This window comes from Mesoplodon densirostris, chromosome 12 (genome assembly GCF_025265405.1).
Source record: "Mesoplodon densirostris isolate mMesDen1 chromosome 12, mMesDen1 primary haplotype, whole genome shotgun sequence".
Lineage (NCBI taxonomy): Eukaryota > Metazoa > Chordata > Mammalia > Artiodactyla > Ziphiidae > Mesoplodon > Mesoplodon densirostris.
In genome coordinates, this window is record NC_082672.1 from 48,596,171 (window position 1) to 48,610,090 (window position 13,920).

Genomic DNA, 13,920 nt, shown 5'->3' on the forward strand with positions numbered 1-13,920 from the left:
AAATGGAGTCACCATAGTTTTTTCTTCAAAGGTATCAAGTTTTTTATTTATTTATTTAAAATTTTTATTTACTTTGGCTGCACCAGGTCTTAGTTGCAGCACGCGGGATCTTCATTGCAGCATGTTTTTGCTTGTGGCATGCAGGATCTGTAGGACTTCTTAGTTGTGGCATGCGGACTCTTAGTTGTGGCATGCATGTGGGATCTAGTTCCCCTACCAGGGATCAAACCCAGGCCCCCTGCATTGGGAGCTCGGAGTCTTACCCACTGAACCACCAGGGAAGTCCCACCATAGTTTATTTTTAAAAGGTAAAACTGCCACATTCCAATGCATAGATTTTCTTCTGCCCTGTTTTTTTTGTGTAAACCTTTTTTTTTCGATAGCACTATTTCATTTAATTACCTCGTTATTTCTAATAAGAAAACCAAATACAGCCCTTCATCGGGAATTTTTATCTTTCCAAAGAAATCGAAATGGTTTTATGTTTTGCTCATAGGAAGTTTACTCGATTTCTTAAAAGATGGAGAAGGAAGAGCTCTGAAGTTACCAAACCTTGTGGACATGGCAGCACAGGTAGGCCCTGTGGTACCTCGATTCCTGCCTTAGATTTACTGACGTGGGAGTCCATGGAGCCACATGTAACATGTGTTCCTCGGCTTCCACAGGTTGCTGCGGGAATGGCGTATATCGAGCGCATGAATTATATCCACAGAGACCTGCGGTCAGCAAACATTCTTGTGGGGAATGGACTAATTTGCAAGATCGCTGACTTCGGATTGGCCAGGTTGATCGAGGACAATGAGTACACAGCAAGACAAGGTGGGCACTTGAATGAGGAAGGCTCCTGGTCACATCCCACCCAGCCCTTCCTCCCTCCTTCCCTTCCTTCAGAAAATATTTGGGCTGTCATTCTTTGGCTGGGTTCTTCCTTCTTGATCTGGCGGGAATCTGACAGCTCTGCAGGTGGGAGACTGTTGTGGGTTCAGTGCATGAACCAGATGTTGCTTTTTGGTGCGTGAGCGTCTGCTGATGTCCTCCTGGCTCGTGCCGCCCTCCTCCCTGCACCCAGGCTCGGGACACTTTGCCTTGGGAGGAGAGGGCTGCGGAAGGCCAAGAGAGCAGTCGAATAGTGTAGCTCATCACTCCATCGAAGTCTCAGCCAAAAACAGAAGGCACGCTCATTGGAGAATTTAGTAGAGGAGTTATTTACAATGGCCCAGGCGGGGTTTAGGAAAACCGACAGGGCATGATGCGGCATCCCAGAGCGGGTAACAGCACCAGAACTAAGAACGAGCAGCTGTGCAGAGAGGCCCCCTCAGGTGGAGACGGGCAGCTGGGGCGGATCTGGGGGGTGCGTGGCCAAGCTCACTCTTCAGCCGTCCTCCAGGTCTTCTGCCAAACCCCACTAGAGCCAGCGGTCAAAGGAGCCCATTGATGAGTCCTGATGGGTCCAGAGCAGGGAGAAGACGAGTAGAAAGGGCATGTAGAGGGCCGACAGAAGAGAATAACTCAGTCCCTGGAGAAGCTCCACCTCCATCCTGCCCCCTCCAAAGATTTATAGGAATTAACCTCTACATGAAATACATCTCAAACCAGCAGCCACTCCAGTGGGACAGCTTTTCAGATGCTTCTAGAGCACTAGATACCGGGGAGGGAATTCCCGGCGTTATTTCCTTTCTTCCTGGAACCTCACATAGTGGTCAAAGGATAAATGTGTGGAACTAAGTGTGCAGTTTGCAGTCAATGTAGGCTCCTCATGGAAAAGATAATGCTTGTGTCTGAAGGAAAGGGGTCACCTTCATTGTTATTGTTTTTAACCAAAGCCTAGTCATTCCGAGCAAGGCTGAGCAGTGACCGGAGTGGATTACAGGGCAGTGCTTTCTACTAGAGGTTATCATGGCCACCTCTGCCATTCTTCTTCTTTCTTTCCTTCTTTTTTAATTCTTTTATTTCATGCCAATTCTTCCCTCCCTCTATCCTTCTCAGCAGTCTCAAGTGATGAGGAAAAACGCTAAACTAAGACCTTGCCTTGCACAGATGCTGTGCAAGGGCTAAATTACAGGTCGGTCAGACAGCTCGGCTATTTGAATTTCCCCAGCACGTGGCAGTTCTTGTCCTGGAGCCAAATGCCCACACAAGAAGCAACACACACACACACACACACACACCACCCTCCCCACCCCCCCACCCCCAGCGCAGGGCCAGATGGTGTGCCATATCACTAATCAAAGGCACACAGGCAGCTTTGATTGGCTCCACAGTCCAAAGAGGTATTTGGATGTGATCTTGAGTCAAGATGAGCTAAGAGGGTCTGAAGTGCCCCCAGGTCTGAGACCTGGGCCTAAATGAGAGAGTATACCCTGAGGCAAACCTGTTGAGATCCCAGCTCACAGACCCGGAAGGAGAGGAGAGCAGGTGAAGGTTGCGAGACATGAATCTTTGATTTAGGAAGGGGTGGGAATGGAGTGGGTCGTGTCAGCATCGTTCCGTGTGTGAGTGGAATTCTGGGGCTGGAGGGAGTAGTTCAGGATTTGTTTCTCCCCTTCTCCTGGGCTCTGGACTCTCTAGAATTTGTTGTTAACAGCCTTGAACCATCAATAACTGAGAAGGTTGCAGGGCCAGAAGCCCGAGCATGCTGGCAGGGATGCTGTTGACAGGGCTGGGTATTTAGTTCACGGGGTGAGATGCCCCTGGCTGTGGCCCTGAGTGATTGGAGTCCGCGGCAGGCATGTCAGGAGCCCCTCGAGGCTGTCCCCTCACAGTGTGCTGCTGCTGTGAGCCAGGGCCCGCGTGGCCACCCTCGGCCCTGGCCATCCTGCCTTCCTCCCTAGAGAGCTGTCCTGACTGCCTTTCTGGTGGCTTCCTCACCTCCACCATCACCTTCCCAGATGCTGTCCTGACGCCCTTCAAAGGGTCAGCTTCGCACCCTTAGTTTCCAAATAGAATCCTCCACCCTTCCCTCTTAAAATTCTTTTTTCTTCTCTCTTCCCTTTTACAAGTATTTTCCCATCCATGCCAAACACTGGAAGGAGATAAGTAAGAAGAAGTAAATGAACTGGAGAACTGAACTGGGCGGGGGGGTGGAAACAAAGACTGGGGCCCCGGGATTTTCAAGGAGAATAAAAGAAATGCTGCAACGGAGGAAAAAGAAGGAGCAGGGGCGTTTATAGGATACCTACCCAGTGCCAGGCCCCAGCGGGCAAATGTGAGAAGTGGAGCAGAGAAGATAGAAGCAGGCTCAGAGGGGTTAAGTAACGTGTACAAAGTCACACAGCTAGTAAAAGGGCAGAGGCAGGATTTGAATTCAGGTATGGCTGGCCCTATTGCATCTGCCCTCTCAAGACAGTGATTAAAAGAACAGAAAATAAAAATTGAGAAGGTTAGTCATAAGCTCCTTTTCCCCTTTATTTTATGGAAAAGGTTTTAAGGGGCACCTTCTAAAGTGCATGTGTGAGGGAGTTGGAAGACCTTCATTGGCCAGCTCTGAGACAGCCCAGCTGTTTACAAAATGCCTCCCGAGGGTCTGCCCTGCCCGGGCCACTTTACGAGGCAGGAACGGCCTGGTGTGTATCTGCCGGTGTGCTCTGCAGATGGCACGCGTGCTTCATGCTGAAGTTTCTGCGGGGGATTAGTCAGTTCCTCCAGACAGCTGCTCCACGTGCCTGAAGATATTTGCACATCAGGTTTTATGTTCCCCACAGGCCACAGCCAGGCCCGCATCTTGATTATGGAAGTGTGGGCAGTGTTCAGAAGCGTGTGCCAGTCACAGGTATTTTAGGACTGTGGATGACCATTGTTTCTCAACACAGTTGTGAGGTTCCCATGTAAGGCACACGGAAATGTCTGTCACCCCCCTGAGTGGATGAGCTGGCATTTCCCCGGGCACCAGCAGAGCTGGAATTGGGACCTGGGTTAAACTGCCCCTCCTCTGTTCCTCTCCTCCCCCCTGCCCCACTGGACTGTAAGCAGCAGCCCCATGTTGGGGAGAAGGTCAAGACCAGACCCAAAACCTGGGGGGGTGGTCCTCGGCCGACAGCATTCTGGAGGTCGCTAGAAATCATTTGGTATCGCTCATTCTGTTACCTCTGCATGTCCCCCAGTGACAGCAGCTAGATCTTCTTTAGTCACAAACTCTTGTTACGTTCTGTCCAATCAGGATCTCTGAGCAATGACAAAATTAATTATTTGAGCGCCTTTCAAAGTGAAAGGGCTTTGCTAGGAGCTGCTGATAGAAAGAAGCCAAAGACTGCATGGGGGCAGGCAGCAAGCCTGGAGTAGAACCAGATTTGAAACCCAGCCCTACCATCCACCAGCTCTGGGGCCTTGGGCAAGTTACTTAACGTTTCCACACCTCAGCTTGCTTATCTGTAAAGTGCAAATATACTTTACCTGCTTTGTGCTTTAATTTTTGCAAAGATTAAGTGAAACAGCACATGTAAATTGTTTAGCGCAGTGCCCAGCACGTAGCGACTGGTAAACGAAAAGGACTCTTGTTATCATATCCTGGACAAGACTAAGTTCTTGGGGGATAAGCAGATGCGAAAATGGGCTGTAGACACGTGGAAAGGCTCAAACACCATTCTGGAAAGGGAGAGAGGGATCAAAGGTAATTCCCTCGTGGTCACATGCACGTAATCACGAGGATAAAGTTGCCAACAACAGGAGTGAGTGAGTTGGGAAGAAGGTCTTATTTTCAAAGAATGAGGGTGAGTTTGGCTTGGGATTTGTAGAGCTTGAGGTGGTTGGAGCAGTGTGTCCCAGCTTGGCGCCCAAGCCCAGAGAGGTCAGTCAGGCTGCCTTCACCTGCTGCCACGGCCATGGGGCCTCACCTCCCAGCCCTCCCCACACGGCACCACCCCTCAGCTGACCGTGGCCTCTCACCCGCAAGCCGCCTGCACCCTCCCCTGAGGTCTGATCCCAACCCCTCCAGCCATCAGTTCCTCCAGAGCTCACACAGACCGTGGGAGAATTCTTGACACACTTTCTTCATGAGTTTTCAGGAGGCTCCGTGCTGACTAATGTTGATTTAAACATAACAAGCTCAGATAGACCTGGCTTATGTATCAGAATGGCTTGCTTTCATGGACACTTTTTTTTTTGAGCCATAATATACATACAGTAAAATGAATAAGTCTGAAGTGTACAACTCAGTGAACTTTTACATACGTATATGCCCCTGAAACCACCCACAGATGAAGATACAGACACTGCCAGCCCCCTAAGGACCTCCTCATCCCCTTCAGCCAGTCACCACTCCAAGTGGTAGCCACTATTTTACCTCTATCACCAGAGATTCCTTTTTCCTGTAACTGAACTTCATATAAACAGATCATCCAGTATTACTCTTTGGTGTCTAGTTTCTTTCTCATCAGGTCGGTGAGATTTATCCATGTTGCTGCACGTAACAGTAGTTCTTTCCTTTTCGTTGCTGAGTAGTATTCCATTGTACAAATAGATCCATGTTTCCATTCTACTGGTATTTCTAACTGAGGGTCTTTATGAATTTAGCTGCCATGGTGGCGGTCATGTCCTCCTATCTCCTGGGTATATTCCCTGCAGTGGAATTGTTGGTCTTAGGACAGGCCTATGCCACCCAGCAGGTTTTGTGGCCGTATCTTTAAAGATAGAGTACACAGTCACTGTGTTGTTTACTGGTGGTGTACTTCCCACCACCAGTGGCAGCCTCCTGATGAGGCTGAGGAAGCTGTGGTTGGCAGTCAGGAAGCCCGAGTCTGAACTAGCTCTCACTTACAAGGTTGGTGTGTCCCCAGGCAAATCACTTAACCTTTCTGAGCCTCATTTTTTAGCATCTGTAAAATGGAGGTAATAAAAATAATAACCTCACATAATTAGTGTGAGAATTAAAGGGGCTCTCTATAAAAGTTGTTGGAGGGTTGTGAAATGTAAAAACCATTCTTATAACCTCAAGTTTTTGTGTTTGATGTAAATTTTCCTTGAAAGGGGTCTTTATTTTCTTACCTAAAAAAGATTTTTAAGGAAAAAACTATTAGTAATCAGTAAAGAAAAATCAATCTTGTAAGAGAAAAAATATATTATTTCATTATCTTACAGCCAGTTCTATTTATCTGGGCAGTCACCATTTCGTATCACATGCCCAAGGGCCCCTCTGACCACACAGCTGGGAGCCGGTGGTCTACTCACCATCTTCTCCAGCAGATTTGCCTTCTCTGTTGAGAACTGTCCCTGCCTCCTTGCCACTGTTGTTTTTAATCTTGTCAACTCTAAACATCCGATGGGCATTCTCAGCAGTGTCACTGATGGTTGTGCATGCGTCTGCACGTGCACACACACATGCATGTGCAAACGCACCACCCCCTTCCAGAGATGGCAGGGACTGGATTGGTTAAGAACATGACCCATGAAATCAAACTATCTTGGTGTGAACAGTAGCATCACTGCTAATTAGCTGTGAGGCTTTGGATGAGTTACTTAACCTCTCTAAGCCTTTATTTCCTCCTCTGAAAACAGGGATAATAATAGTTATCTTCATCAGAGAATTGTTGTATACTTCCCTGAGAATATACCTAAAGCACAAAGCAGATGCTGAGCTGATAGCTGTATAATTTTAGTCAGTAGAGGTACCGATAGTCACATCGCTACTTTTGATCCAGTGAAGTGATAGTACTGCATGCTCGCTCCCTCCCTCCCTCCTGCCTTCCTTCTTTCTCTCCCTCCTGTCTGTCTCTGTCTCTGTCTCTGTCTCTCTCTCCACATACACACCCCTCTTGGCCTTTCCTGACCCCCTCCATAGGGTCTCCCACATGAAGGACCTGCCTATTTAACCCTTTCCTCTCCTGAATTGAATCATCACAAAGACAGGAACTTAGAGTTGCTCTGTATTTGGGGTTTTTTGTTTGTTTGTTTTAAGGTCTAAGTTAACGACAGGATCATTGTTGAGAAAGCAAATGTCAAGGCGATTTAATCTTTGGATCTTTGGAATGTATGTAAAAACAGGGGCATTTAGGACTTTGTATAAAACTTGCTGTAGGTTAAGGTTTGTGTATTTTTTTTTTAATTTTATTTATTTATTTATTTATTTATTTATGGCTGTGTTGGCTCTTCGTTTCTGTGCGAGGGCTTTCTCTAGTTGCGGCAAGTGGGGGCCACTCCTCATCGCGGTGCGCGGGCCCCTCACTATTGCGGCCTCTCTTGTTGCGGAGCACAGGCTCCAGACGCGCAGGCTCAGTAGTTGTGGCTCACGGGGCTAGTTGCTCTGCGGCATGTGGGATCTTCCCAGACCAGGGCTCGAACCCGTGTCCCCCGCATTGGCAGGCAGACTCTCAACCATTGCACCACCAGGGAAGCCCAAGGTTTGTGTATTAAATAGAAGAAAAACATATCTGTTCAAATGCTCCCAGTATTGAGGGTTTAAATTGAATAGATTATTATCTGGAGGAAAATTCATGTATAAATCTGACTGCAAAGAATTCATAATTGTTGCGGTTTTCATGTTGATTATTTCATGTTAAAAAATTGTTATTGCATAAATTAACACATTCTTTCATGGAGAACATATTTTAGAAAGATTTGTTACTTTAATAACTCTTTGTGTATTAGAAATCCCAGATGCCTGTACTAATTAAATATAATCAGATTTTGGATTCAAAAAGCACAGTAGCCATTTAACACAAACAAGCAGGCAGCTAGGTTGAGAAACACAGTCAGGAAGAAGTGGATCCCTGTTTCTTTCAAATTTTGATTTTCACAATTCAGAACTGTGAATTCAATTCCTGTCCTTCCTTTGTATTGCAATGACTGGGGATTATCAGACTCAGAACGCCAGCTTTCCAGCTCAAGGGCTCCTGCAGAATTATTAATCAGCCTCTTCTGAGGCCCCTGTAATCCGGTGGCAGATCAAGGCTGATCTCGCCATGAGATGCCCTCCCTCTGCCCCCGTCGGCACATGCGTTTCTTGTTCTCTGTCAACAACAGCACTGCAGTTCCCACACAGTGTGCTGTGACCTGAACAGCAAATGTCAGGGGAGGAGGGGAAGAAACCCTTTTAATTATTGAATTTAATCTAATTCTTCCCATGCTAGAGAAGCAAATCATCCTTTGACGAAAAGCAGACCCCTTTCCAGTGCAGCCATTGTTTTAAGCGCTGAGCAGGAAGCTCGTCTGTTTGAACGGACCACGCCGCCGCCCGTGCCACGGTCAGGGCTGCTGGTCACGGGGGTGTCTGCTGAGAGCCCGGGGCTCCCCCGCAGAACGCCCTGCCCTCGGCCAGGTCCCAGCCCTCCTTCCTGCTGAGCTGAGGGCTGCATGCCTGAGCCGAGCCTGGTTCCAATCAAGCCTCCCAGATCCCGAGTTTGGTGCACTGCCGTCACAGGCAGAGAGGGCCTTCATTTGTATTCCACCGCGCACCCGGGCTTCCACCGGCTTTTCCGAGAGGGATGCTTTGTTTACGTGCGCGGTCACAGCGGAGCCCCGGGGCCAGGTTAAGCGAGGGGGGAGCGGGTCACATTGCTAGGGAGAGGCACGTGAGTGGTGCAGACCGTGTTTTCCTCGGAGAAAGGACGTGTGGAAGCCAAAGACTAAAAGGAAAAGAAAATTCACCCCTTCCTCCCCCACTCTTTCTTTTCAAATTAAAACTGTTTGCACGGAGGAGGTGGACTCATTCCTTCCATCCGCATAGTCCGGCTGCCCCCTGACTCTGCTCCTGGGGGCCGGGGGGTGGGGGACAGATGGGCCTGCTGTAAGCCCTGGTCACTGAGAGCCCGCTTGTCTGAATACCTTTCCCCTTTCTCTGAACTGGGCGGTCACGTTTTGTATTCCGTGTGGGTCTCTCTCTCCTTTGTGCTGCCTTGAGCAAAGCAATTTGGCAGTTGTTTCTGAACGGTCAGAGCAAGTCCTTGGTCTGTGCACCCATGTTTCTTAGTAATCATCAAGAAGGAAGCAGATGGTCACCCTCTGTGATTTTAAAGTGTGTAAATAGGAGCTACATACTGCCAGCAAACATCAAAAATGTCACTTGGCTTCCTTGTCTTGCTTTGCTGGCAGAAGGAACTCCTGCATTTGCATCATCCTGATAATCAGGGACAGACAGTGCGAGTGAAAACTGTCCCATGTTTTGAAGGAGAGTGCACAGCAGCATGGGGCTGGTCTCCCCCGAGGCACAGGCTGGGGGGCCGGGGGAGTGGTGTGGAAAAGCAACCCAAAGTGGTTATTGTCTTCTGTACATCGTCTCTTCCTCCCATTTCTTCATGGCTCCCAACCAGACCCTCAGTATGACCACCAGCTGTTCCCAAGCAGTATCTCCAACCCCAGTGCTTTTCCTTGCTGCCTAGCAGACTTTGTGACATGATGTCAGACTGACCCAGGCCCAGTGCCCCTACTGGGGGTGACTGGATTCTTGAGGTGATTTCTGTGTTGAGCTAAACCCCAGACATCCGTTTTTTACTTAGCTCTGAATTCTCACCACCCTGAACAGCAGCATACAGATGGTTCCAGAGCCCTCCATGCAGCTTTCTTACCTTTTGTTCTGGATAAAAGATCACTAATGTGGTGTCCATCGTACTCAGGCTATGAATCAGAGTTTTTGTTCTGCTTTTGCTGAAGGATAATTGGAATTATTCAGCACTTTGATGTTCTAGAACAGCAAGCAGGGCTCCTCCTTTCCTCAGTTCCACCCAAGATAGCCACTTCCACAAGTACCCCCCATACACACACACACACACACACACACACACACACACACAGTTGGCACTTCAGACAAAGTCTTTTTTTTTTTACCTTTTTCTTCTTGGCCATACTGCACAGCATGCGGGATCTTAGTTCCCCAACCAGGGATTGAACCCGTGCCCCCTGCAGTGGAAGCACAGAGTCTTAACCACTGGACCGCCAGGGAAGTCCCAGGCAAAGTCTCCCTGATGAGTCTTAGATCTCCTTCCTGAGAGCACAGGGACCAAACACCCATGATTTCAGGAGATGCTAATTAATTTCATTCTTTACTTTTGTGTTGCAAGTGAGACTTCTCCTGGGTTGTCACTGGTCAGCATTTGGGAGGAGGGTGATGGGGAAAGGCAAGCAGCCCGAGCTCCTCCCCTCCCCTTCTGGCTCTCCCCCCGCCCCCCGCACCGCGTAGATTTGTAGAAGAAATGTCACAGCCTGCTTTCTGTTCTCCTCCATGTAAGGCACTTCTGCCCCTCCACAGTTTACCTGCCTGCCCGCCCTTCCTCAACTGCAGGACTCCAGGACCAGTGCCTTGCCTCCAGCCTCATCCCCCGTTCTCCCGGTGCTGGGTTTGCTCCCCTCTGTCCTGATTAGGCTTTTAATACCCGCTGATGGACCGTCTACTCCTTCCGGTCTGGTCCTCGATGTGGGGCTCCCCTTGGGACTTGGCTCGTCCCTCTCAGCCTGAATATTCCTTCCGCGAATTCAGCCGCACTAGACTCGGGATCCGTGCCTGGCTAATCAAGCCTCGCGTTTGCGGCGTGTTCAGGCCCTGCCTCTGGTCCTGGGTTCTTGTCTTCCTTAGCCGAACGTGGTCCTCGTCCACCCACACCCCCAGGGGGGACAGCACTCCTCCCTCTCCCCACCTCCCTCCCTCTCAGACTGCCCGCTCGCCGTTATGCATTTCAGATGGAATATCATCTCAATCCATTGTACCATTTACTTTTCGTTTATTTTTTTTATAAACGTGGTGCTAAAACCTTATGAACCTAAAGTAGAAATTGCAACAGAACGTGTCACCAGGAATAACTGGAAAACACACAGTTGTATTACTCCAGACACGTTTGGGAAATTCCAAAGTCATTCCTTTGGCCTACTGTGAAAATTCTGAGTTTTGCTTTGCCAAGTTTTATTGGGTATGAAATCATTGTTTTGTTTGAATAACCACAAAGTTCCAGGTCAGATCAGCTTTACCTCCTTCACAGGATATCCTACCCCAGTCCTGCCTTGTTACCCCTCCTTTCCTCCCCCCCCCACCAATATAATCAGCTTCCTGTTATTGGCATAGTTCATGGTTTCTTTTATTCTCCACAATAACTCTAAAGTTGAAGTACTCCACATTATTTAATACTGGATGTAATTTGCAGAGTTTGAGGCTTCATAACTAAAGAGGGTTCTGGATGGATCTTTGGTTCAGAAAAACAGTGTCTGTTGTTGCTATGAATGCCTTTCCTCCTTGCAAATGCTGTTAGGGCACCACTTGCATTCTCTGTAGGGAGGATTTGGCTGCTTTTACTCTCTGCTGGCTTTGCCTTCTCCACCTTGGCCCAGGTTTTAGCCGTAGGGGATATTTTCAGGGCTGTGGAATTGGCCTGGTCACCATGGGGAAAAAAAGAGAGAGAGAGAGAGAAAGAGAAAGGCTTGACAGTCCAGGAATCCAGTAAGAGCCGGTGATGTGAGCTACCCACCGCCCATGCCCCCCCACCCCACCCCAGGCCTCTCCCGGCCCCTTCCTGGATCCCCAGGAAGAACCGAGGGTCACATTGTAGCGTTCTCATGTGGCCGCCTCTACCCAAGCCCCCAAGCCCTGGGTACTTCCTCTTTCCCTTCTCTCCTGAGCCCTCTTGTTCCTAAAGCCAGCACCACAATTTAGCTTTCTGTTGGGTTTGCCTGTGAGCTCTGTCCCACAGCTGCCTGCAGTGTCCTAGGGCAGGGGGTGAGTCCCACTGTGCTGGGGACTCACTGGATGCTGAGTAAGTTCTCAGTGATTGGTTGCTGAGTGTATTGGGTTTTCTTCATCCTCCTTCCCGCCCTTGAAGTTTGGAGAGCTTTGGCTGGCCTGATGCAACTCAGTGCCTTTGCATTAAGATCCAAGTAAAATAACAGGTGGCATGTATTTAGGTATAATGAGTTGCCAGGTGCTGTGCCGAGCCCTGTCAATTATTTATAATTCTCATCACAACCTCATGAGGTTAATCATCATCCCCAGTTTACAGACAAGGAGACTGAAACTGAGGGGGCTTTTAACTGGTCACCCAACAAAGCCAGTGTGCACACCCAGGTCTGCCTGCCGCTGGAGCCCCTCTCCTAGATGACTGCCCTGGCCTTCCACAAATGGCCGCCCCAACCCAGCCCAGCCCACAATTTGACGTCTTTGCATTGTCACAAAGAATATTCGCTCCCCGTTTCCTGGCTGACTTCCACACGCTTAGTCCAGGAGGCAGACCGGAGAGTGAAAGGCTCTGCAGCCTTCATTTGAGCATTTGAAATGCTGCTGCTGTTGCCTTAATGCACCAAGATGCATAAAGTACTGTAAGTAACTGAATCAAGTGAGAACTGTTTCTGTTTAAGGCAGAAGAAAGCAGATTACCTGGCCCCTGGGGATAAAGGACCTTCATTAACTTGATTGGGACCTGGGGGTAGGGATGAGCCGTCCTGACCTAATGAATTTAGCTGGTCACCCTGTTTTCACTTAAAAACCAAGAGCCTTCAGTCAGACCGTCCTGGAGTGTGGTGAGGAGGATTTTCTTCCTGTAACTGTAAGGGTGAAAATAATTATTTGTTCCACAGCTGCATTGTGTCACTCTCTTCTTTGTTCCGTTTGATTAAATCTGTGTAAAGGAAGAGAATCTCCGTGGCCATCAGTGTTGCATAAACTGCTAGGTTGGCCCTTTAGCCAATTAAAACATGTATTGAGCGGTTGTTGTTTAACCAGCCTTAGGCAAGGTACTGTGGAGAAGATCAGTGTAAAACATGGTCTCCAACCTCAAAGGATTTACATTCTATTTAAGGAAAGACGAAATAACTAGCAGAGAGATGTGTTGGAAACATGGGCGTGGCAGTAGTGGTTGAGTGTGTGGGGTCTGGAGCCAGACTCCCTTGGCTCAAACCCCAGTGCCACCATTTACATGCATCCTTTGGCATATCGTTTTACCTCTGTTCCGTTTTCTCATCTGTAGAACAGGACCGTTACTGGTATCTGCCTCGTATGTGTAAAGCACTTCGCATGACGCTTGACACTTAGCAAGCCCTCAGTATATGTCTAGCTATTGTGGGAGCTACTCTTGTCAAGCATTAAACTGTTGTTTATAGCACTGATTCCCAAGAGCCCTGGTGAGAACGACGAAGGCTGGAGTAGTCACAGGTGACTTGATGAGGCAGGTGGGACTTGAGCTGAGCAGGCTTTAGCTAAGCAGGCGGAAGGAGAGATGACATTTAGGGTACGTTAGTGTAGAACAGGCAAGTTCATGGTTACGCTGAGTGCAGGGTACAGGTTACGGGAAAGCAAACTAAGCTAGAGTAACTGTGTGTTTGGGGCAGCAAGAACCAAAGTTGAATAGATATGTGGGTCCTAGAAAACGGGGTGGGGGATTTTGACTTAATGCAGTAAGGAACGCACTGTATGGTTGCCGGGGAGGCAGCTGTGGACGTTAGGAAGCTGAGGTTTAAAAGGATTAATTGGGGCTTCCCTGGTGGCGCAGTGGTTGAGAGTCCGCCTGCCGATGCAGGGGACACGGGTTCGTGCCCCGGTCTGGGAAGATCCCACATGCCGCGGAGCAGCTGGGCCCGTGAGCCATGGCCGCTGAGCCTGCGCGTCCGGAGCCTGTGCTCCGCAACGGGAGAGGCCACAACAGTGAGAGGCCCATGTACCGCAAAAAAAAAAAAAAAAAAAAAAAAGGATTAATTGGAAAGACAGTGAGCTGAAGGCAGGGTACCATGGCTTGAGGACCAGAGGGATGAGGACCCAAATCAGGTTTTGGCAGAGAACTTAAACAGGAAAGGGAAAGTTTGAGAGACTTGTCAAAGAGGGAAACAAGAGGCCTTGCTGGTGGATTGGATATTGGGTTTAAGGAGAGGGAGAAGTCCCAACCGGCTTTCAGGTTTTTCACCTTGAAGCCTGGCAGAGTAGGAATCTGACCCCAAGAAAAGGGATAGTAGAAAGGAACTCCATTTGCATCCTAGAATATTAAAGTGAGAATCAACTTTGTCAGTCATCTAGTAAAATTT

The 13,920-nt window shown here is 48.8% G+C and overlaps 1 protein-coding gene across 4 annotated transcripts in view; it reads left to right on the forward strand.

Annotated features, from left to right (window-relative positions):
* Positions 1-13,920, forward strand: part of FYN (FYN proto-oncogene, Src family tyrosine kinase) — a 213,057-nt gene that overhangs the window by 179,722 nt on the left and 19,415 nt on the right. For all 4 annotated transcript variants that reach the window (XM_060115201.1, XM_060115199.1, XM_060115198.1 and 1 more), the window contains 2 exons: positions 497-573; positions 666-819. In XM_060115201.1, coding sequence (XP_059971184.1) covers positions 497-573; positions 666-819 — 231 coding nt within the window. The remainder of the gene's footprint in view (positions 1-496; positions 574-665; positions 820-13,920) is intronic.